At 40.0% G+C, this 24,872-nt stretch overlaps 1 protein-coding gene across 1 annotated transcript in view; it reads right to left on the reverse strand.

Moving 5' to 3' along the window:
• Window positions 1-24,872, reverse strand: part of si:dkey-40c11.2 (drebrin-like protein) — a 122,175-nt gene that overhangs the window by 24,646 nt on the left and 72,657 nt on the right. Inside the window, exon 4 of the mRNA XM_062050961.1 lies at window positions 17,365-17,439. Within this exon, the coding sequence (XP_061906945.1) occupies window positions 17,365-17,439 (75 nt within the window). The remainder of the gene's footprint in view (window positions 1-17,364; window positions 17,440-24,872) is intronic.

Consider the following 24,872-nt stretch of genomic DNA (forward strand, 5'->3'; position numbering starts at 1 on the left):
GACCTAGTACGCATGTGCGGAAAATGCGCACGCCATAGTCACATCCAGTGTTGGTTTGTGTGCACGTTGTGTCTTTGGGCAAGACACTTCACCCTTGCTCCTGATGGCTGCTGGTTAGCGCCTTGCATGGCAGCTCCCGCCATCAGTGTGTGAAAGTGTGTGAATGGGTGAATGTGGAAATACTGTCAAAGCGCTTTGAGTACCTTGAAGGTAGAAAAGCGCTATACAAGTATAACCCATTTATTTATTTATAAGTTCCTAAATGTAACTTATCTGAACAATATCCCGTGTTGTGGTATTTCAATTAACTGGAATCCAGTGTGCTCTGGGGCCCTATTTTAGTGAATCACACCTGAGCCATCATAAATGAATCAAATCTTTATTAGACACGTAAACAATGTGATAAAGAACATTTTACATCAATCAAACTAGGGATCTAGATATCTGATCAGGACACTCCTCACTCTTTTACCTTCACCTTCATTGTCCATTCGTTTTTGGTGACTTCATATACTCTGGACCTAGACGTTGAGTCCGCGACATACATGGCGGACAATAACTGATACAGTCTGCTTTGCCAGTCCAAAAGCATTCGCCGTTTTCCGTAGTTAGTCTTCTCTCGACGGCCAGGTAATACAAAGCACACGCTACCTTTTTTATCACATCCACGGGAGCCCGCATTCTCGTTGTCTCTCCTTCGACAAATAGACAAAGTTTTTCGGTAAGTAGAATAACAGCTGACCTGGACATTGGAAAGTTATCTTGCCGTCTGAGAAGTGTTGTATCCGAAATAGCTGCAATCGCTTTCTCTTAAGGTATTCATGTGTGATTTCAGCAAGCGTCTGTACAGACGGAAGGAGAAACACGGGCATGTCTGGATGACTCGCCTCCTTCTTTTCAGTGGTTAGCTCCGAGTTACGAAACCGCTTCATTATGAAGCTGGCTGTGGCGCGTTCTTTCTGACGATCAATGAGTCCATACAAAGCTAAGTGCCGGAGAGTCAAGAAATACACGGCGCACTTAGCCGTGTAAGAATTTGTCCGAGGACGGGGACCTTAAACGCTGGTTTAGTGTGGCTGAAACGGGGCTTAGGCTAAATAATTATTAGTTTAAGGCAGGGGTCACCAACGCGGTGACCGCGGGCACCAGGTCGCCCGTAAGGACCAAATGAGTCGCCCGCTGGCCTGTTCTACAAATCTTATAATTTTTAAATTTTTTTTAAATTTTTTTTTTTTTTTTTAAATTTTTTTAAATTTAAATCTACATAGAAAAAACACAAGATACACTTTCAATCAGTGCATCAACCCAAAAAACCTCCCCCCAATTCACACTCTTCCACACCCACTCACACAAAAGGGTTTTTTTCTTTCTGCTACCAATATTCTGGTTCCCACAACATAGACAACACATCTGGAAGGGACACAGTCCCTGAATCACACATAATGGTATGTGCTGCTGGTCCACTAACATTTCCATTAATTACTATTTTTTATGTAATTATTTTTATATTGTTTTACTTTCTTTTTTATCCAAGAAAATGTTTTTTATTTATTTATCTTATTTTATTTTATTTTTTAGAAAAGGATCTTATCTTCACCAGACCAGGTTGTCAATGAAATTAGATTTGTTTAAAGGGTTTTTAAAACCAGGTCCAGTCCAGATAATGTCCAAGTCGGACTCAGCAACTCACACCTTCATTCATGTACACAGAAAAAAATTAGGGAACACAACAGATTGCATATAATTTATAAACAAAATTACATTTTCAAAATAAGCATTTATGTACAGTCCAGATTATGTCCAGGTCACTCAAATTAGGGAACACAACAACAGATAGCATATAATCTATAAACATAATTATACTTTCAAAATAAGCCTTTGAAAACTTCCCATCTTTTTTTATGTTTTTTGGCATCATTATGGTTTTCAACCATGTAACTTTCTAAAGTTAAAAAATACTGAATAAATGTTTTAAAGAAAGTAATACTAAGTGAATATCTGTTTTTGGCCTTAAAAACAAACCTTTTACCGAGCAGTATAATTAAATTGACTAAATCATGATTGTCAATGAACTCTCCTAAAATAACAGAAACCACAAAACAAATGCAGGGTGGATTCAGACTCCTGACAACAAAATCGTCAATCATCTGACTCTGTCATATTCCATAATTTTAAAATTTTCCCCGTGGGTAAGAAGTTATAAATAATTTTAATTTCAAAATAACGATTTTGCACATCGATAGTAGTTTTATAGATTAGTTTGAATATGGCATCCCATGGCAACGGGCAGTCAAAAAAGTCCTCCCATTTTCCATATGTGTTATATGGGGCAGCCTTTAAAGATTTCTTTATTAAATAAAAATTATATATTTTTCTATTTATTTTAGTTCCTTTTTGCCAACTAGAATTTCTTATTGGAGGTTTACAAACTAATAATTTAGTAGTTCCATAACTAAATATCTGTTTCCATCTTTTCCCAATTATTCCAGTTAGTTGATTAAATAAAAAGCTTGAACAAGCATCACCATACATAGTTCTAAATTCATCATAGTTCATAATCTTACCATTCTCATTGATAATATCATTGACAAAAATGATTCCTCTTTCAAACATATTTTTCTAAAAGAAAGACTTTCCATCTATTACAATATTAGAGTTCATCCATATTATCTGCTGCAAAATATCGTCTCTTTTTTCTGGCACATAAAATTGAAAACACCACCATGAGTGGATTGTTTCCTTTATGAACCCCGCTATGTTTCCCAGCAGACTCTCTACATAAGAAAAATGGGAGGGGGTCACTTGTAAAAAAGGATACAATTTATTTTGATACAGTACATGTTTTTTGTCCAACAGGACATTTGTGTACCACTCAGTGTTTAAATACATCTTTGGAACAATTGATGCTTTTAAAGACAGACACATAGCTTCAAGGTTGAGAAGTTTCAGGCCCCCATATTCATACTCATTGTACAAAACCTTTCTTTTAATCTTTTCTGGTTTGCCGTCCCAGACAAAATCGAATACCCTCCACTCATAAATCTTAAAAAAGTTTTGTGATGGAGCTGGTAATGACAAAAACAAATAAATAAATTGAGGAATAATTAACGAGTTGACAATAGATATTTTACCATACAAGGTAAAGGATTTCCTTTTCCATAATTGCATAATTTTGTCCAGCTTTCTTAGTCGATTATTATAATGTATTGAGCCTAGATCTTTCAGATTCTCTGGGACAACAACACCAAGTATGTTAACTGGTCCATCTGTCCACAAAACAGGCACTTTGCATTCCATTCGAAAGGATGTTCCCTTTAGATTTCCGATCCTTAACATTTTACATTTATCATTATTAAGCTTAAGGCCAGATTGCTGTGAAAATATGTCCAAAAGATTTAGAAGGTTCCGCAAACAATGAGGAAAAATATTATCTTTGTGAATCAACCTTTTCTGACATGAACTTCATCAAGAACAAACACAGACACGCCTCACTGATGCACATCTGCAAGACTCACTCAGAGTTGCAGTGTCAAGTTACACACCAGAGTACAACACACTAGTTAACAGCATGCAATGCCAGGCTTCCCACTAACTGACAAAGAAACAGATAACAGATTTGGTGTCCAGTTCAAAGTGTGACATGATTTATTTAAAAATTTGAGAGTTGACTTTTGTATTTTACATGAGTTATTATTTGTACAAACATGGTGCAAAGTAATTCATGATTTGTTAAAAAATGTTAGTGGCTAGCTAGTTAAAATGGGATATTGTGATTTCACAAGACTGTCTTAGAAGTGATCATTTGAAAATGTTCAATTTGAAAAATGTGCACTTAGAGAAAATATAAAAATAAAGTGTTGCATATTGATATTTATCTTTTTCTATATATATTTATTGTGAGAAATCATTAAGATGATCAGTGTTACCACAAAGATAAATATAATTAATTATTAATAATAACATAGAGTTAAAGGTAAATTGAGAAAATTGGCTATTTCTGGCAATTTATTTAAGTGTGTATCAAACTGGTAGCCCTTCGCATTAATCAGTACCCAAGAAGTAGCTCTTGGTTTCAAAAAGGTTGGTGACCCCTGGTTTAAGGGGTTAAACGACTTAGTGTAGACATGGCCTAAGTCTACGCTGGGCGATACACCTTTTCTCCTTACAACAATGAATTGTCACCACCAACTGGGGCCAATACAAGCATGTACAATTCAGTGTGAGGCCCATGAAAACCATAAATCTGCAGCTCCAACTATGAGCGGTATGGAGCAGTTCAAAGTAACAAAGAGAAAATGACTACTCGTGTGATTCTTTTAATGCAGGGGGTGTAGACCCTTTAGGCAAGGCAGAACCAATTACCAGGTGCAACATGGGTGTTAAAGACGTAACGTTCACAGAACTGTATGCGTTGCAGCTTGACCTTGACATATTTTAGATAGCAGGAGTCAGAAGATCTTATCAGATCAAATCTTTTTTTCCCTGTTCTCGCTCTCTGCAAAAGAAAAATATAAATCACCTTGGGCTTTGAACCCTGACAAATACACTGGAACCTCGAGAGTTGAATACCTCTGAATTGGTACTGTCATGATCCGTTGCCCGGATCGTGTTTTGTTTAGTTAAAGACTCCCTTAGTTCTGTTTCAGCACCCCTGGGTTTGTGTTTTCTCGGTTGCCATGGGTGCTGATTACTTTCACCTGCCTCTGATTCGTGCTCGGGATAGGGTTGTACAGTATACCGGTATTAGTATAGTACTGCGATACTAATTAATCATATTTGGTACTATACCACCTCTAAAAAGTACCGGGCCCCCACCCGCCGTCACGTCGTGTCAGGCAGAGGAGCATGTTCGCGACAGGGCACAATCACAGAGTACTTACAAGCAGACAATGTGTGTAGACAGAAAAGGGAGAAGGGACGAATTTTGGCTTAACAACTAAAGACAAAGGTGAAGTTATAACACTAAAACACCCTCAGGAAGAGGTGCTTTAAGACATGACTAGCTAGCGGCTAACGTCTATTCGCAGTGTTATCACTTCTTCTAAATCATTACTCTTTGTCTCCATGGCGACAAATGTATTACTATTATTCCAAGCATCATCCCTGTAGGACGAGTAAACATTTTAAATGCCTCTCTACATTCCGCAGCACAGGGAGTCATAATATTGGTTGTGATAAAGATGATCTGTAGTCAGCAAAATCAAGACAAGATTTCACTATGCCCAATCTTTAATCATCTACTATTTTAACTTTCAACACACTACACACAAGAGAATGAAGCGCATACTTACTCAACAGCCATACATGTCACACTAAGGGTGGCCGTATGAACAACGCCAACACTGTCATAAATATGTGCCATACAGTGAACCAACACTAAACAACAATGGCAAACACATTCTGGGAGAATATTTGCACCGCGACACAACATAAACACTACAGAACAAATTCCCAGAATTCCCTGCAGCACCAACTCTTCTGGGAGGCTACAATATAAACAAACGCCATTGGTGGATCTACACCTAACATCCACTGTAATGATACCAAGTACAGGAGCGTATCGAGTCGATACTACTATGATTACATCAATATCTTTTAGCATCACAAAATCTTATTTCGTCTTAAAAAAAATTATATTATGTTTATAAACTCAGGAAATATGTCCTTGGACACATGAGGACTTTGAATATGACCAATGTATGATCCTGTAACTACTTAGTATTGGATTGATACCTAAATGTGTGGTATCATCCAAAACTAATGTAAAGTATCTAACAACAGAAGAATGATTGATTATTACATTTTAACAGAAGTGTAGATAGAACATGTTGAAACAGAAAATAAGCAGCTATTAACAGTAAATGAACAAGTACATTAATAATTAATTTTCTACCATTTGTCCTTAATAATTTTGACAAAATAATAGAATGATAAATGACACAATATGTTACTGCATACGTCAGCAACTAAATTAGGAGCCTTTGTTTGTTTACTTAATACTAAAAGACAAGTTGTCTTGTTTGTTCACTATTTTATTCAAGGACAAAGAAACATATGTTTAATGTAGCGTAAGATTTTTTGTTAAAATAAAGCCAATAATGAATTTTTTTGTGGTCCCCTTTATTTAGAAATGTACCGAAAATTGCCGAAAATTACCAAAAAGTACCGAAATACATTTTGGTACCGGTACCAAAATATTAGTATCAGAACAACACTAGTTCGGGACGCTCACCTGCTCTCGGGCACTAATCAGAGAGTTATTTATTCCTGCTTTTGGCCACACTCAGTCTGGCTGTTTTGTTTGCTTCACACAACATCCATCCATCCATTTTCTACCGCTTATTCCCTTCGGGGTCGCGGGGGGCGCTGGAGCCTATCTCAGCTACAATCGGGCGGAAGGCGGGGTACAGTTATGTTGAATACATTTTTTGATTCCTGAGCTAAGCTTCGCCATTTGTTTGCCTATGCTAAGCTTTCGCGCTAGCTTTTTCCTTAGCTTCTTGTGCTATCGGCACGCTTTCCTGTACTTTTGTATTTTGACCGATTTATAGAGAATAAATCATTATCCTACCTGCACACTGCCTTCGGAGTTCCTTCTGCATCCTGGAAAAACGATACGCGCATTGACATGCGACCCTGCCGTAACAGGTACAATTTGGAAAAATATGCACCTAACTTTAAATAAAATTAACAGGTCTCCTTGGTAGTACTTAGCAAGCATCATTTATTGAAACTATTTTTGGCAGAGTTTTTTTGCAAAACTGTTTACAAAAGAAGGTCCAGCCTTTGGTGCGTTAAAAGTAGAACATACACTGGAGGGGTCTGAAGGGGACTCACATTAAGGCTCCAATAAGGCTCTTGCTGTTGTTAAAGTCACATATTTCACATATTTCCATTTCCTCATTACAACATGTCCGAAAAGGAGTAGGAAGAAGCAGAGCTTGTTTCCGCTTCATAGCAATTACTAACACATGTATTCACTTCCTGTTCTTAATTTGTACCACACTTTTAATCAATAAAAAATAAATACCATATTTTCCGAACTATAGAGCCACCAGAATCTAAGCCGCAGCCACTAAACTTTAGAAGAAACAAGCTGCAGATATATACGTTGCGAAATGAGTATTTACACATAAAGATTTTGTAAATGAGAATTTGTTTTGTACTTTTTCAATTATCTACAATGCTTATGTGAGACAAGAACACACGTCTCTCCCTTGTATGTGTTCTAAATCATCGACTTCAGGAAGAGAGTGACCCCGGTGGAGCCCATCAAGATCCAGGGCCGGGAGGTGGCAGTAGTGGAGCAGTACAAGTACCTGGGAGTCCACTTGAACAGCAGACTGGACTGGAAGGACAACTGCAAAGCTGTTTACAAGAAGGGCATGAGCAGACTCTTTTTCCTGAGGAAGATTAGGTCCTTTTATGTGTGCAGCAAGCTGTTGGAGATATTTTATCAGTCTGTTGTGGCCGGAGCACTGTACTTTGCAGTGGTTTGTTGGGGGAGCAGCACCAGCAAAAGGGACTCAAACCGGATTGATAATCTGATCCGGAAAGCCGGCCAAACTATTGGCACGCAATTGGCGGCGTTTGGGTCAGTGAGGGACAGGAGGTCACTGGACAAACTGCTGGCCATCATGGACAATCCTGCCCATCCACTCCACCTGACAATTAAGGGACAGCGGAGTTCATACTCCAACAGGCTCCTTCAACTTCCTTCCCGCACTGTGCGATTCAAGAACTCCTTCATTCCACACTCCATCCAGCTGTATAATCACTCGCCATACAGCAACAGATGACATCTGCCTATTACCTGACACCTGACATGTTAGCTACTTCTCTTTGTTTATAATGTCTATTTTCTATTTACTGCTGGACCTACTCTCTATTTTATGCTGCTGCTGTCATATAGACTGTATATACTGTAATATTGTACATGGTCATTGGTTTATATTGTATATATGTTATAGACATAATATAATATATCTGTATATAAATTACTCTGTACGCATATTATGTATATATTCGTATATATGTTAGATTTTTTTATAGCTATATTAGTCTATTTATACCTGCATTGTCCTTTCCATCATTGTAACTGAGCTACTGTGTTGAACAATTTCCCTTGTGGATCATTAAAGTTTGTCTAAGTCTAAGTCTAAGTCTAAGTATAAATAGTAAAAAACTGCTAGTAAGCGGCTGCTAATGATTTTGTATCTATTTTGCCTATAAATCACTTTAAAAACCATTTGAAAACCTGCAACATTTTTTTTATATACATGCTGTACGTATGTATGTAATGTAGTAACAGTCACTTTGAATTTATAAATATTAATTACCGTATTTTCCGAACTATATAGCCACCGGGATATAAGCCGCAGCCACTAAACTTTAGAAGAAAAAAATATGAGTTGAGTTGAGTTGAGTTTTAGTTTATTTTGAACATGCATGCAAGCATACAACATGATACATCACAATTTCCAGGTTCTCTTTTCAACATGTTTGAAAAGGAGTAGGAAGAAGCAGAGCTTATTTAATCCTACCCCTTTTCTTTTACATAACAGTTGCTAAACTTTTTTGTTCACTTCCTGTTCTCAATTTATTCACAATGTACTCCACAAGTAATCACAATCAAAATAAATAGATAAATAATAATTGGTGAAGTAAGTTACATTTCATATGATGAGATAAGTAATATTATTTTGAGAGTGAAAGAATGGATGAATTAAATAAATTCAGAATGTTTATCATGGTTCTTCTTCTTTGTACTTTGTAAACACTTTAAGTTTAAAGAGTTTCTTGAAGTGGATCATATTAGTACATTGTTTGATTGCTTTGCTTAATCCATTCCATAATTGAATTCCACATACTGATATACTGAAGGTCTTAAGTGTTGTACGTGCCTAATATATGTTTCCATATATTAGGCGCGCCGGTTTATAATCCGCAGATATATATGTTGCGAAGTTAATATTTACACATACAGATTCTGTAAATGTTTATTTACATACCTAATCGTTTTCAAACGGTGCCTGTAACACGGCAGTAAAACGACTGATAAAAAAAAACAGAAGTCATCATCATGGACACGCCGCTCTACAATCAGCTAAACTCCGCGGTGGCATTTTGGTGAATTTACTGAGGATTTTTGGAAACTGAATTAATACAAAAAGAATGCCTTTGTAGGTCAATAATACTAACACAGACACGCGTAATCATGTTAGCATATTAGCTAATGCTAACGGCGTCATTAAATTATGATAGCAAATACAAACATGGATGAAAAAACTCCTACAGACATCACATATGGGACGGTTTAGTAAGTATAAACAGTTTTAATTATAATGTAAAACTTACAAACGTAGCTTGGAATGATGAATAAAGAATCCATATGAGTAAGGACGCTATAAACAGTTAGTAGACCGAAAGGCAATTCTACTTTCGCTTTTTAAAGCACTGACGAGAAGAACACTGCAGCACCTGCAGTGAGCGAATTCGTCCAAAAGATGGTGCAACAGCACAAACAATAAAACACGTTCCAAATGTTTTTGCTTGTTTGTTTTTTTCAGACATTTGTATTATGATGTCTGCAAAGAAAAATCCATAAATTAGCCGCACCATTTTATAAGCCGCAGAGTTTAAAGTGTAAGAAAAAAGTAGCGGCTTATAGTCCGGAATTTACGGTAGAACAGTTCTTAATAATAAATAGTTAAGTAAATAGTTAAGTGGTTAACTTTTTTTTACACTTGTGTCAAAGTTTAGATGCGTGAGGTGTATCTGTGATCTGTATCGCGTTGTTGTTTTTATGAACAACAGCGATTCGCATATCTTGAACAACGTACTACTTAAAGGGGAACTACACTTTTTTGAGAATTTTTGTGGTATTTTTTTAACTATCTTTAATGCTAAGGTGAGAAAAGAACACACGTCTTTCGCTTTTATGTGTTCGAAATCAGGGGTTCTTAACCATTTTAAACTCAGGGTCCAACTTTTCCACTACCGAGGGGATGGGGCCTACTCAAATATTAACACTGAATTAGTAATCTTACTCTAATCGTAATCAATAATTATATCTAACCCACTAACAACAACAACAAATCCTATTAAAAACCATGTGTAAATCACAAACATTATTTAACACATGCATTTTAGGATTAGGTCAGCCTGATTAGAACAATAAGTACTAACCAAATATACTGCATAAGAAGGGACTTGTAAATTAAATTAAAGTACAGCTTCACAACTTCAGTCATAATTTTTGCGCTTCAAAAACTTTTCGATGAGTTTAGCTCAAGACTTCCTCTGTTTGTTTAGTGTTGCCATTACTGCCACAAGTGGTGAAAAAGTGTACGGCAACTGAGTACCGCTGCGGCCCATATGGCCCACATCTGAGATTTTTTTTATTTTTTATTTTTTGGCGGCCATTTAGGACAACAACAGTTAAGATACACTCTTCTAAATGGTAAAAAAAAATGCTGGTAAGAGGCAGCTAGCAATGCTTTATCTATTTTACCTATAAATCACTTTAAAAACCATCCCATCATGTAAGTATGTATTCACTTTACTAAGAGGCACATTCAGAATAACAGTATTTTGGTCATTTTAAACATTTCCATAACTTCCTTCCTGGGCGCATTTATTTTAGAGAGCGCGTAACAACGGTAGCGTTCAATGTCAACAACAACATACAGAGCACACTTTCTGTGTTTGCTACCACTAATGTCAGACTTCGTAAGAGACTTAAAGCATGTGGCTCTATTGCTGAACGTTTCAAATAAGAACATAAAATGGTGACTTACAATGTCCGCTCTCAGTGGGAGGCCGACCGGTGGGATGGTTGTATCTTTCGGCACTTTCCCTACCACATTGAAAACTGCCACTATCATCCCAATCCATAAAGCAGGAAATAAACAAGACATCAATAATTACAGACCAATTAGCCTTCTCCCCGTTATATCCAAAGCAATAGAAAAAGTGATCGTTGAGCAACTCACAGAACATTTGTTTCTAGTAGAAACATTGTTTCTACTAGAAACAATCAAACAAAACCTTGATAATGGAGGTGTAGTTGGAGCAATATTCTTAGACCTCCGCAAGGTATTCCATACAGTCAGTCACCCCACGTTACTTACAAAATGAACATCTTTTAAACTGTCGACAGATACTCTGGCCTTTATTATGTCATATCTATCTGGTCGGACCCAATATGTCCGTATTGATAACACAACATCCAGTTTCACTGCTACTGATATTGGCCTGCCACAAGGCTCTAATATCGGCCCTCTTCTTTTCTCCATGTATATAAACGACCTGCCATCTGTATGTGAGGATGTAAATATCCAGATGTATGCAGATGACACGGTTATTTATACTTGGGGAAAGGACGCTGAAACGGTTGCCAGAAAACTTACAGCAGCCATGGAGAAGGTGGCAAGATGGCTACATGACTCTTATCTTACATTAAACATTAAGAAAACTGCAACAATGTATTTTGTAAACAAATATAAAATGTCATCCTTTCCAAATATAACGGTTAATAAGGAAATAATACAAAATGTTAGTGAATATCGTTACCTGGGTGTCATTTTAGAGCCAACACTTGGCTTTAAAAAACATATCAAACAGATGTGCCAGAGTCTTAAATACAACATAAAAACTTTCAAATGTATCAGGAATTCATTAACACTGGAGGCAGCTCAAACTTATTTTAATGCAATGATTATGGCTCGTTTTTATTATTGTATAACATGTTGGTCGCAGGCAAGCAAAATGACACTGAGGCCATTGGAAACTTTGCACAAACAATCCCTCAAAATCCTTGACCGAAAACCACAACACCACCATCACTGTTTAGTTCTCCAAAAATATAGATTGTTAAATGTAGCTAACATTCAAAGATTAGCATCAATACGAATGGCCCATCGAATCCTAAATAACACTGCACCAGCACCACTTAAGCACTTTGTCCAGTTTACATCTGCTGTGACAACTAGAAACACACGAGCCTCCACCAGGGGGCAGTGTAGCGTACCCAGATGTAAAACCTCTTTTGCACAATCAGCCTTTTCAAATAAAGCCATAAAGGAATGGAACGACCTCACAACAAACTTGAAAAGTCTAACAGATGACTCTTCATTCACAATTGAAGTTAAAAGGTGGCTTTGGGGCAATCAAAGCTGCTCACACGGTCACTAAGGTGGGCATTATGTTTGACACGTCAACCTAATGTGTATTATATTTATCCATGAGAGCATTTTTATTGTAAATTGTGAGGTGTGTCTGTTAAAATCATGGTTGTTTTTACAAATGATGACAGATGTGAACAAAAGCATGTATTGTCTTTGTGTGATGATGTAAATGAGGTGTGGTTGTATTGTATATTAAGTATGTGTACATGAAAGGGCATTTTATGACTTTTCTTAATTTAAAAACATGCTATAGTATGTTTTTATTGTCATAATTTTATTGCATGATTTGTGTATCCTTTTAATTTAGGTAGCCAGGGACTGCAGATGGAAATTAGCTATAATCTGGTACAGAACATATCTGTCTTTGATCTTAATATTTCTGTGCATTGTCCCTTCAAATAAAGACTAAACTAACTAAACTAACTTGTTCTCTAACTGAGCTGCTAATTTCCAGATTACCGTATTTTTCGGACAATAAGTCGCAGTTTTTTTCATAGTTGTGCCGGGGGTGCGACTTATACTCAGGAGCGACTTATGTGTGAAATTATTAACACATTACCGTAAAATATCAAATAATATTATTTAGCTCATTCACGTAAGAGATTAGACGTATACGATTTCATCGGATTTAGCGATTACGAGTGACAGATCGTTTGGTAAACGTATAGCATGTTCTATATGTTATAGTTACTTGAAATGACTCTTACCATAATATGTTACGTTAACATACCAGGCACGTTCTCAGTTGGTTATTTATGCATCATATAACGTACATTTATTCAGCCTGTTGTTCACTATTCTTTATTTATTTTAAATTGCCTTTCAAATGTCTATTCTTGGTGTTGGGTTTTATCAAATAAATTTCCCCAAAAAATTTGACTTATACTCCAGTGCGACTTATATATGTTTTTTTCCTTCTTTATTATGCATTTTCGGCCGGTGTGACTTATACTCCGGAGCGACTTACAGTCCGAAAAATACGGTAATCTTCACTTCTCAGATAAAAAAAAATGTTTCTCGCAATGTTCTTATGCTGTGTTCCATTTGTTGAAAGCCATATAGTATCTTGTCGGTAGCGTGTGGATTTTCCGATTCGAGCAACTCTTGGTGCCACATCTTTCTACTATATAGGTGAGATGCATGATTTATGACCAAACATTAACTTTTCTTAACTCCGAGGCAATACAGCAGCATCAGACGCATGGTAAATGACAACTATGAAAAGCTTAAACATGCAATTACGCTTATTAAAATGATCAGGTTAGAGTGTCCGCCCTGTGATCGGTAGGTTGTGAGTTCAAACCCCGGCCGAGTCATACCAAAGACTATAAAAATGGGACCCATTACCTCCCTGCTTGGCACTCAGCATCAAGGGTTGGAATTGGGGGTTAAATCACCAAAAATGATTCCCGGGCGCGGCCACCGCTGCTGCCCACTGCTCCCCTCACCTCCCAGGGGGTGATCAAGGGTGATGGGTCAAATGCAGAGAATAATTTCGCCACACCTTGTGTGTGTGTGACAATCATTTGTACTTTAACTTTAATTGTACTAACAGAGAATTCTTAAGATGCATGTTTCCTGAAAATGTCTTTAAAAACAAACACATGTTTACAAAGCCTGTGTCTGTGCTCACTAGGGATGAGTAACGTTCACATTTGAACCGAAACACTACCGATTCCTGGTACCTGGCAATCGATACTGGTACTCAACTCTACCAATTTTGGATATTTTATGTGGCAATAAATGATAATTGTCTTTGATAAAAAAAAAAAAAAAAATTTTTACTGCAAGATTAAAAATGAGCCGATTATGATAGCTGCTGTACATGTGTACAGTTGTTATGTTTTTGAGAGTCATTTGCAAGTATGACATTAAGTTGCACTCATAGTTGCAATTCCAGGACGTTACACGGCAGTAGTGTATAGTTTGTGGTGGGTTGGCTCATCAGTTCAGCCTTTGCTGAAGCTAGTCTTTTGTTGCGCTTTAAAAAGTGTTGATACTGTAAGTATTGTACTTATTACGCACCAGCTTTTGATTGTAACATGCATCTTAGTCGTAGTTCTCATTCACACATTTGGAGGTGTTGACATCACCACGTAAAATCGCTAATGCTAATCAGTAGCATGTCAATAGCAAAGTCAATGCTTATTAGCATCAAGCTAGCACAAGTGGAGCCCTATTTTACTTGGGTTGGAGCGTTTTCTTTAGTAAATTTTTTTGTTGGTATTGAAAATTGCAACATTACCTATAGGTAGTTTGGCTGGGTTCGCTCTCAGTGCTGCTGGGGTGATCGCCAACCCATGTACCGTAACCTCGCACCGTTGGATTTTACGTGAATCGCTGCCCGATAGGATCGGTGGGCTTCGGTCGGTGCTGAGAAAGTACCGGACTCCATACCCATCCCTTGTGTTCACATTGGTTCTTTCTTGGCCTGTGATCCACTTCTTGAAAAGCAGACAACTAGTTTTCCCCAACAGACCAACTTACTAACTAACAACTGGCGATAAAACACAAGCTCCTTGGCATTAAGAGTCTCACGAGTCTTTAACAGACGCTCAAACTAGCAATAAAGGACACTTAAACTTGATATAAAGAGCTTCCGGCTTGGTGCTTGCTCTTTATTTACAATAGAATAGTCTTTTGTTCGGAACGCAATCTCCTGCTGCAGCCAGGCTGCCACATACAAGTCCAACGTAAAGACAAATGTTATAAAAGCTTTCAACTCGTCCCATGGCGTCATTTCTTGTTTCTTTACCCTTTTTCGTAATCTACCTTCTCATCTCCTCCCCCTCGTCCCAGCATTGCGTGTGTTATTTGAGTGTGAATGTGCAACAATGGAAACATCTGCACTCGATTCACGTGTTAGCTTTCATAACTCACTGCCACACTGGAGAGTCCATGGAACACACCCAGAACTCGGCTTGACGAGAAAAAGAAAAAAAAAGAAACCCCTTTGGCCAGCTGAGACACGCAGTTTGCAGAAAGAAAAGCATAAAGAGAGATTGATGGATAGATTTGAGATGCAACAAAGGGGAAGAAGTAAAAACTCAAGTGTTATCCAGAAATATTAATTCATTTTCTAGCGGTTATCCCATTCAGCGTCACAGGTGAGCTGGAGCCTATCCCAGTTGACTTTAGAGTTGGTCGCCAGTCAATCACAGGACATAATATTTGAATGAGAATTTAATGGGGTTTGGAATTATATATTGTTTTTGTTCATTAATAACAATGAAGACATTTTTAACTAAGAAACATCAACAGCTGTTTTCTGTTATTCCTCCTATTACTTACAGACAGGTATTGACTTTATTTACATAACATTTACCGGCCAGGTCATTGTTCATGCTTTAAAGCAGGAATGTCAAACTGGTTTTCATTGAGGGCCACATCGCAGTTATGGCTGCCATCAGAGGGCCACTTGTAACAGCAAATAATGTATGTATTTGCCTCTGGATTTCATTATTAATGATATAAATTGTTTTAAGTAGACTGTCAAATTTACAGTAAAAACCTTACATTTATAAATGTTTACTGTAAAATATAGTGTTTTATATATTTTTTACAACATGTTATGGTAAATATAAAAACAGTACAGGACGCGTGCAAATTTTCAGGACTTATGCAGATCCCAAATACAGATCAGCAGGTACCAGAAGGTAAGAAAAGTTGGTTTTGCATAATATTGCAAAACAAAACACCAGATAATGTCTTACCTTATACACACACCATAATAACACTCGTATGTTGAAGCTTCATAGCTCACCAAAGTCTTACATAAAACATTTTGATAGATTTTTGAGCGCCGTGTGTAATGTTCTATATTCTCAATGGAACATATAACATTGTGGTGTTGTTTACTTGAGCCATATTGCAGTCTACACGTATCTCTTATGTGTGACTGCCATCATATTGCAGTCTACACCTATCTCTTATGTGTGACTGCCATCTACTGGTCACACTTATCAATTTAACATGTACCAAATAAAATAGCTTTGAGGTCGGTAAGCACAACCAAAATTATTTCATACATTAGGCGCACTGGTTTATAAGGCGCACTGTCGAGTTTTGAGAAAATGAAAGGATTTCAGCTGAGATAGGCTCCAGCACCCCCCGCGACTCCAAAAGAGACAAGCGGTAGAAAATGGATGGATGGATGGATGGAAAGGACATTAGGTGCGCCTTATATTCCGAAAAATACAGTACTCTGAATGTAGTTTCATCCACTGTTAAAGTAAAGGAGCATGCACGGTCGTAGTAAATTGCGCGATTATGGTACGTTTGTACATAATTTATGTTATAATGTTTTGTGATAAATGCATGAGTTGAAGGGTTCACTTTGGACATCCCTATTTTAAAGCATACAGGTATATATAAATTCAGCATAGGACTACTTTTATGTTACAATAATTTGTTCAATGCACACACACACACAAACACACACACACACACACACACACACACACACACACACACACACATATATATATATATATATATATATATATATATATATATATATATATATATATATATATATATATATACAGATATGCATGCACTTCACACAAAAGAGGTGAGGGTGTCTTAGACAGTGGCTCAAAAAAGCCCAGACTTGACATTCCAAATTGGACAAAAAAAACCAACAAACATTCCAAACAGTCGACTTGGTGATGCCTTTATATGGAAACTCATAAACCTTCGGGTCAGTCGCCCTTGCTGCTAAACAAACAGCGATGGAGATGCACGGATGCGGACGAGGCTCTCTACTACAGCTACTATATGAGTAGTCCCTTCTGATGCTCCTTCCTCACAGGAGTGTTTCCTCTACGGCCTGTCACCACTGGCCTCCTCCGTGAAGTGGCTCCAACAATAAATCTTTTAACGCCAAGGCTAAACTAAATCTTCTCCTGGTATCAGCATGGCCACAAACGTCCAACACAGGAATGGGACAGGACGTGCAGTGAGCACAGGAAACTCTCAAAACAATACAAAGTCAACTTGAGTGTGTAAATATAGAGTACAAAGCCTGAAGAAATGCCTTTCTTTGGGGGGAATTTTGGGCAAAACAAAGAGCCCTATTGTCTGTATGTCTGGATGGTTTTAAAGCAAAAGTACTATAATAATTTGATAGTTTTCAAACTGAGATGTTTAAAAAACTGAGAACATTCTTTGCTACCTTGAAGAAGTGTTTGATGGCGGGGACGTGTCCGGCGCATTCCGTCCTGCGGAATTCTTCCACATGTTCACCGACCTGCAAACAAAAACAGGATACAAATAGTTGGTTCATTCCATACCTTCATCCTGGTAAGACAGACCTTCAGACAATAGGAATCACAATGCTACGTTTGAACATTGTAAGCATATAGATTACAAAACAACTGATCTACTGAAATGCCATATAACAGGTAAGTAATAGCTTGTGCAAAAAATGTTAAAAATGCATGTACTATTAGTGCTGCTATGGAGATTAATTTTTGTCTTTATTACAAGAGCTTTTTTTCGACACTGAATTTGTGTAACTGAAATTTTGGGGTTTGAATTTTGTGAACTGAAATTTTTTACAAGAAATTATGCTGAAATTTCAGTGAAAAAAAATTAGTAGCAAAATGCATGTGTATAAAAATTATGTGTATGAAAATTTAGTGTATAATAATTCAGTGTTTTAAAATGTAGTATTTTAAAAGTCAGTGTTTAAAATTTCAGTGCGGAAAAATTTCTGCTTCAAAACACAAGACCCAAAATAAGACTAGTGCAATTGACCCGGTCTCAGAAGCAGCCAATGAGGTGTCAAGTTTGAAGTCATGTGACACGGGTCCTGCAAAACAGCATAAAAAAGGCAGTGGGCATAATACAACATAAACATTTCAATGCGGCCCACTGGATGTTTCTCAACTAAACTGGATACACGTAATATCCCTGCTATTTTCATTTTTGACAGTCCAAATATGTCTCTTTCTTTGTTTTCTGTCAGCTGGTATCTGATTGGCTCAGCCACATCGAGCCACCTCTTGGGGTTCAACTCCATGCACTGTATCTATGCTTGTGTTTGCTCTGGGTTTTTGTGGAAACATTTGTATAAATCCCCAAGATGTCATCCAAACGTTCTGTGCCTTCTAAGGCTTCTGGCAAAAAACCTTAAGCCCCAGAGGAAGCTGATTACCATCAGGGAAAAGGTGAACCTCCTGTACGCTATGCTCAAAGATGGTAGCTAAGCTACAAACTACTATTTACTAACTGCCATTACAAGATCATGTCATGATCCGTGGGCCGGATCATGTTTTTGTGTTTTCTGTTAGTTTTGGACTCCTTTTGTTATTGCTTGTGCACCTGTGAGTTTGTTTCGTCACCATGGTTACTTATTATTTTCACCTGCCACTTGTGTTCCCGACGCGCACCTGTTTGCCATCACTGACACTATTTAAACCTGCCTTTTTGTTCACCCGTCCTGTTCTCCTTGTTTGCGGTAAGCATCAGTCACGTTTTTTGTATTTCATGTTCCCGACTCTTGTGCTAAGTGTTAGCCTTAGCTTCCCGTGCGTTCGGCACGCTTTTCTTTTGCTTGTTTTTCTGTTTGGCTATGATTTATGTTAATTAAACCATCTCTTACCTTCACGTTTTTGTCCGGAGTGTTCGTGTTGCACTGGAGGAACGATCCCGCACAAATATGCGAACCCCACATGACAGAAGGAGAACAGCATACAGTTCTTCCGCCACAAACTTCGAGAAGCTGGACTTAGGTATGTGGTTAGATTTGGAGGCAATGGAGGCGGAGACTCTCCGCTATTCCCCCTTGGAGCGCCAGGACCTGATGTGGGGTCCTAATGGAAAGTTGATCCCACTCAACTCCGTATGGCCCGAGGACATTGTCGCGCCACCGCAGTACCGGACGCGTCAGCAAAAACGGAAGCCAGCCAAAGAGGCTTCGTTTCGCCGTTATGACGCGTCGCTCCCGCAAGCTCCTCCCCCGGACCGAAGCAAGTTGCAGCCAGACCAGTATTCCTCGCCGCCAAAATTAGGTAATCCCATCACACATTTTGCTAAGCAATTTACCGATTGGGCTGTCAGTCAGCTGGAGACCCGCACGGATGACGTCATCCCGCCCTCTGTGGATGACGTCAGAGACGAAGATGTTTTTTTAAATTCTTCTGACTCTTTCTGTCAGCAACCTCCTAAAGACTTTAATTATAAAATTAAACATTATCAGGACATTATTTTGAAATTTAGATGTCAGCCACAGTCTCCTTCTGAGTGCCAAGCTCCGCCCCCTAGGACTCTAGCCCCGCCCACGTCAGTGACTTTTTCCTCTCATCCTCCCAAAAGACCTCAGGTGGGGGATGGGAAAAGACATTTTGGACAATTTAGAGGGGAGGATTTTGCCCCCCTCCTGACCTCCCGCCACCCAACCTCCAGACCGCAAGGAGCGCGTCTGGTATCCGCCCCTTGAGGGGGGGGCTGGGGCCGGGAGCTGTGCTGGTGGGGTGCCTCAGCTGCGCCCAACCAGGCAGCAAACTCCATCCCGGCCGCCACCACCAGTCTTTTGGCCTGCCAAGCCGCAACCTCCAGCCCGTCCTCCACCACCAGTCCTTCGGCATGCTAAGCCTCTACCGCCGGCTAGACCACCTCCGCCATGCTCATGGCTAACCTCTGCCCGGGTGGGCCTGCAGACGCCACCATCTCTGACACCTGTACCTGCTCCTCGGCTGGCACCTGTGCCTGCTCCTCGGCTGGCACCTGTGCCTGCTCCTCGGCTGGCACCTGTGCCTGCTCCTCGGCTGGCACCTTTGCCTGCTACTCGGCTGGCACCTGCGCCTGCTCCTCGGCTGGCACCTGCGCCTGCTCCTCGGCTGGCACCTGCGCCTGCTCCTCGGCTGGCCCCTGCGCCTGCTCCTCGGCTGGCACCTGCGCCGGCTCCTCGGCTGGCACCTGCGCCTGCTCCTCGGCTGGCACCTGCGCCGGCTCTTTGGCTGGCGCCTGCTCCTCAGCTGGCACCTGCTCCTCGGCTGGCACCTGCACCTGCACACCGGCAGGCACCTGCTCCTGCACCCCGGCAGGCACCTGCTCCTGCACCTCACCAGGCACCGGTACCTGCTCCTCACCAGGCACCGGTACCTGCTCCTCGCCAGACACCGGTACCTGCTCCACGCCAGACACCGGTACCTGCTCCTCGCCAGACACCGGTACCTGCTCCACGCCAGACACCGGTACCTGCTCCTGCAACCACGCCTGACTCGCCGCCTGTACCTGCTACCACCCCTGACTCGCCGCCTGAACCTGCTACCACACCTGACTCGCCGCCTGAACCTGCTACCACGCCTGACTCGCCGCCTGAACCTGCTACCATGCCTGACTCGCCGCCTGTACCTGCTACCACGCCTGACTCGCCGCCTGAACCTGCTACCACGCCTGACTCGCCGCCTGAACCTGCTACCACGCCTGACTCGCCGCCTGTACCTGCTACCACGCCTGTCTCGCCGCCTGTACCTGCTACCACGCCTGCCTTGTCCACTGCGTCCAAGCCTGCCATGACGGCGCCGACGCGCCCACCTCCCCGTCGACCACGGATGTGGCCGCTCCGTGGTCATCCGCCTCGCCAAGTGCGGCCACCTCCCCGTCGGCCATGAATGTGGCCATTCCCTGGTCGCCCTCCTCGCCGGCTGCAGCGGCGTTCCACTCGCCGCCGCCACTTGACTTTGCCTCGGTGGATTCGGGGACACTTGGCTTGGCGACCCACCTCCAAGTCCTCCCTCCGCCCGCCCGTGACTTTTGACCCTGCTTGTTTTTTTTTGTTTTTTGGACATCTTGTATCTGTCCTTGAGGAGGGGGTACTGTCATGATCCATGGGCCGGATCATGTTTTTGTGTTTTCTGTTAGTTTTGGACTCCTTTTGTTATTGCTTGTGCACCTGTGAGTTTGTTTCGTCACCATGGTTACTTATTATTTTCACCTGCCACTTGTGTTCCCGACGTGCACCTGTTTGCCATCACTGACACTATTTAAACCTGCCTTTTTGTTCACTCGTCCTGTTCTCCTTGTTTGCGGTAAGCATCAGTCACGTTTTTTGTATTTCATGTTCCAGACTCTTGTGCTAAGTGTTAGCCTTAGCTTCCCGTGCGTTCGGCACGCTTTTCTTTTGCTTGTTTTTCTGTTTGGCTATGATTTATGTTATTTAAACCATCTCTTACCTTCACGTTTTTGTCCGGAGTGTTCGTGTTGCACTGGAGTAACGATCCCGCACAAATATGCGACCCCCACGTGACAGATCAAGGAATCCAGGGCTGCCCCCTGAGTCCATTGCTTTTTGCTCTAGCCATTGAGCCTCTGTCAATAGCACTTTGTACCAACCCGCTTATTACAGGCATATGTAGACACAATTATGTAGACTCTATGCAGATGACCTCCTTCTATATGTCTCGGACATCTCCGTCTTGGTCCCGGCTGGCTTAAGTACTCTTCAAACTTTTGGACATGTGTCTGGTTACAAATTGATGATCATTTTGTCTGCCAGGAGTGCAGTTGTTTTGGCTCCATGTCAATATTTGCCTGTACTTTTTTCACTGATGCATGTTTTTTTCTAGTTTATTATTTGTTTATGTAGTTCATAAATAATTTGTGTGGGTTACTTGTTTGGGGGAGGAAAAAATAAAATTTTACATTTGTTTAACTGTATTTCTGGACTGTATATGTAAAAAATCCAATAAACAAAAGTAAAAAAAAAAAGAAAAATCAATAAATCTTCAGTTTGAAGGAGGTACAGAATATAAGGATAGCGGTCTCTTAAAAAGACTGCGCAAACAGCTTTCCATAACTTTGTTCCTCACTCCAAAGAAGACACAAATGACTGTCGTCATCATCATGCAGCAAAGTGTCATCATTGGTGAGTACCAAAATTTCATGTGTTTTAACTACATACGAATGCTGAAAGTGGTAAAGAGTGTAGTGTTTAAAAGGCATATAATATTCATATAAACCAGGGGTCTCAAACTCTATTTACCTGGGGGCCACTGGATGCAGAAACTGGATAAAGCTGGGGCACAAGAAAAGATTTCTTAAAAAAAATCTAACATGCACTTTTTAATGAATTCACCTTCTTTGAATGGCTTTCCCACCCTAGCAACCATCTCACTCACCATGTAGCCAGCTTTGACTGCTGCATCGCTCTTTTCGCTTGCTTTCTTGACGAAATCTTGTTGCCTTAGTAGACTGGTTTTAAAATTTGCAACCCGGTTCACTCTCTCATCTCCCTGGTATTTTGCATACTCCTCAGCATGTCTAGTTGTATAATGACCTTTCAAATTGTATTCCTTGTGCACCGCAACTTTCTCTGTATCAACTACAGAAAAGAGCTATAAGGATTATTCATAAAGTAGATTACTTAGAACACACTAACATATTATTTATTACTTCGGGTTTATTTTAATTACAGGAGCTAGTAAAGTTACAGACATTATGTGTCATGTTTAAGGCTAAAAGTAAAACATTACCAGCAAATTTACAAAAAATGTTTGTCATCACTTCTGAGAATGAAGAGCATAGAAGAAAAGGTCATTTCCAACATCAGTATTCAAGGACAACTTTAAAACTAATGTGCATATCAGTGGTGGGGGTTAAACTATGGATTTATCTTTACAATGAGATAAAAGATTATAAAAATATATTCCAATTGAAAAAATATATAAAGACAGAACAATAAGATCATATGGACAGCCATAAGTGTTTACATTTTGCTTTATATGTATTATTTTACTTATTTTTTGCCTGGTTTTGTATTTGTTTTGTATCATCACGTGAGGTGTATATTACTTCTTTTGTTTTTTTTGTTCGGTTTGTACATCATGAAGTTTTGCACTTCTTGTGTTTTTTTGTGTGTTTTTTTGTATGTTTTCGCTATATTTGGATGTAATTGTTGGTTTATATGATATCATTAAGTAAGACTACGTATTATGTTGAAGGGGGCAGAAAAATATAAGATTTTTCTTCATCCTGCTCCTTCTCAGGCATTGGTGTGTAAATGTATAATTGAATAATTGAGGTATAATTGTCTATCGATCAAAGATGCACATCAATGAAGGAGATAAATAAAAATGAAATGAAATGAATTGAAATGAAATAAGACACGTCAGGGTGCCCCTGTGCTCAACAAAGAAATATTGCATCAAAAATCGTCTCTGTCTGGAGCTAACGGGAGGGTGGGGGGCGGGGGGACCTCGCCGTGGAGTTTACAGTTACGGTAGCACAATTAGCCCGAACGGGCTAACATCACCACTAACGTGTTACACGTCTGATTCGCCCAGCGACTCTCTGTCGGAGTATCAGCTCTGGGGTCCAGTGCACCACACTTTTGTATTGTCGCTCGGTCCTTCGGCGGAGTGCTTTGGAAGCTACTTGACCGCTCGTCTTCCCCGCCCGGACTGTTTACAACGGGGGCGGGAGCGAGCAGGCGGCGAGCGAGTGAGGCAGGGAGGGAGGGAGGGAGGAAGAGCGTGTGCGGGTGTCGTGGAAAAACGGCAAAATGTTTCTCTGCTTGCATCACGCAAGTGACGTCAATGCATACTTGCCAACCTTGAGACCTCCGAATTCGGGAAATGGGAGGGGGAGTTGAGGGGGGGGGGGCGGGATTGGGGGGTAGCGGGGATGTTTTTGTAGCTCGGAAGAGTTAGGGCTACAAAGGATTCTGGGTATTTGTTCTGTTGTGTTTATGTTGTGTTTAGGTGCGGGTGTTCTCCCAAAACGTGTTTGTCATTCTTGTTTGGTGTGGGTTCACAGTGTGGCGCATATTTGTAAAAGGGTTAAAAAATAAATAAAATAAAATATGACCACCCTCAGTGTGACATGTAAGGATGTTCCTCAAGTATGTCTTGCAACAACTTGCGTATGTCTGCAGAAGCCTCATACAACATGTGTCTTGGCCGGCACGCTGTTAGTATGGAGAAAGAGATGATGCGGTGACACTTCCCAGAGGACATTGAAGGCAGTGCCTTCACGGCACATCCTCGAGCCTTATAACACACCGTGATTGGTAGGTTCCTTCAGCTCCGCACACAACGCAGTCAAGCGCCATTCATTTAAAACTTGCGGGCCGCACTAACATTAAACTTTCATATTAAGGTGGGGGCCGCAAAATAACATCTGTTTGAGACCCCTGATATAAACTATAAAAAAATTGTGTGCCTACTTTGCAGAAATTCGTGTACCACGGGGGTCTGGGACGTACGTAACTCCCATGATAATCTAGAGAACACGGTATACCGTATTAGCCGGACTATAAAACGCACCTAAAATCTTTTTTTTTTCTCAAAACTCGACAGTGCGCCTTATAACCCAGTGCACCTAATATACGGAATAATTCTGGTTTTGCTTACCGACCTCGAAAGCTATTTTATTTGGTACATGGTGAAATGATAAGTGTGACCAGTAGATGACAGTCACACACAAGAGATACATGTAGACTGCAATATAACTCAAGTAAGCAACACCAACATTTTATATGTTCCATTGAAAATATAGAACATTACACACGGCGCTCAAAAATCTATCAAAATGTTTTAGTACGACTTTAGTAAGCTATGAAGCCACACCACTTGATGGATTGTACTGTGCTTCAACATACGAGTATTATTATGGTGTGTGTATAAGGTAAGACATATTATCTGGTGTTTTGTTTCACAATATTATGCAAAACCAACT

This window comes from Entelurus aequoreus, linkage group LG06, assembly GCF_033978785.1.
Source record: "Entelurus aequoreus isolate RoL-2023_Sb linkage group LG06, RoL_Eaeq_v1.1, whole genome shotgun sequence".
Taxonomy (NCBI): Eukaryota; Metazoa; Chordata; class Actinopteri; order Syngnathiformes; family Syngnathidae; genus Entelurus; species Entelurus aequoreus.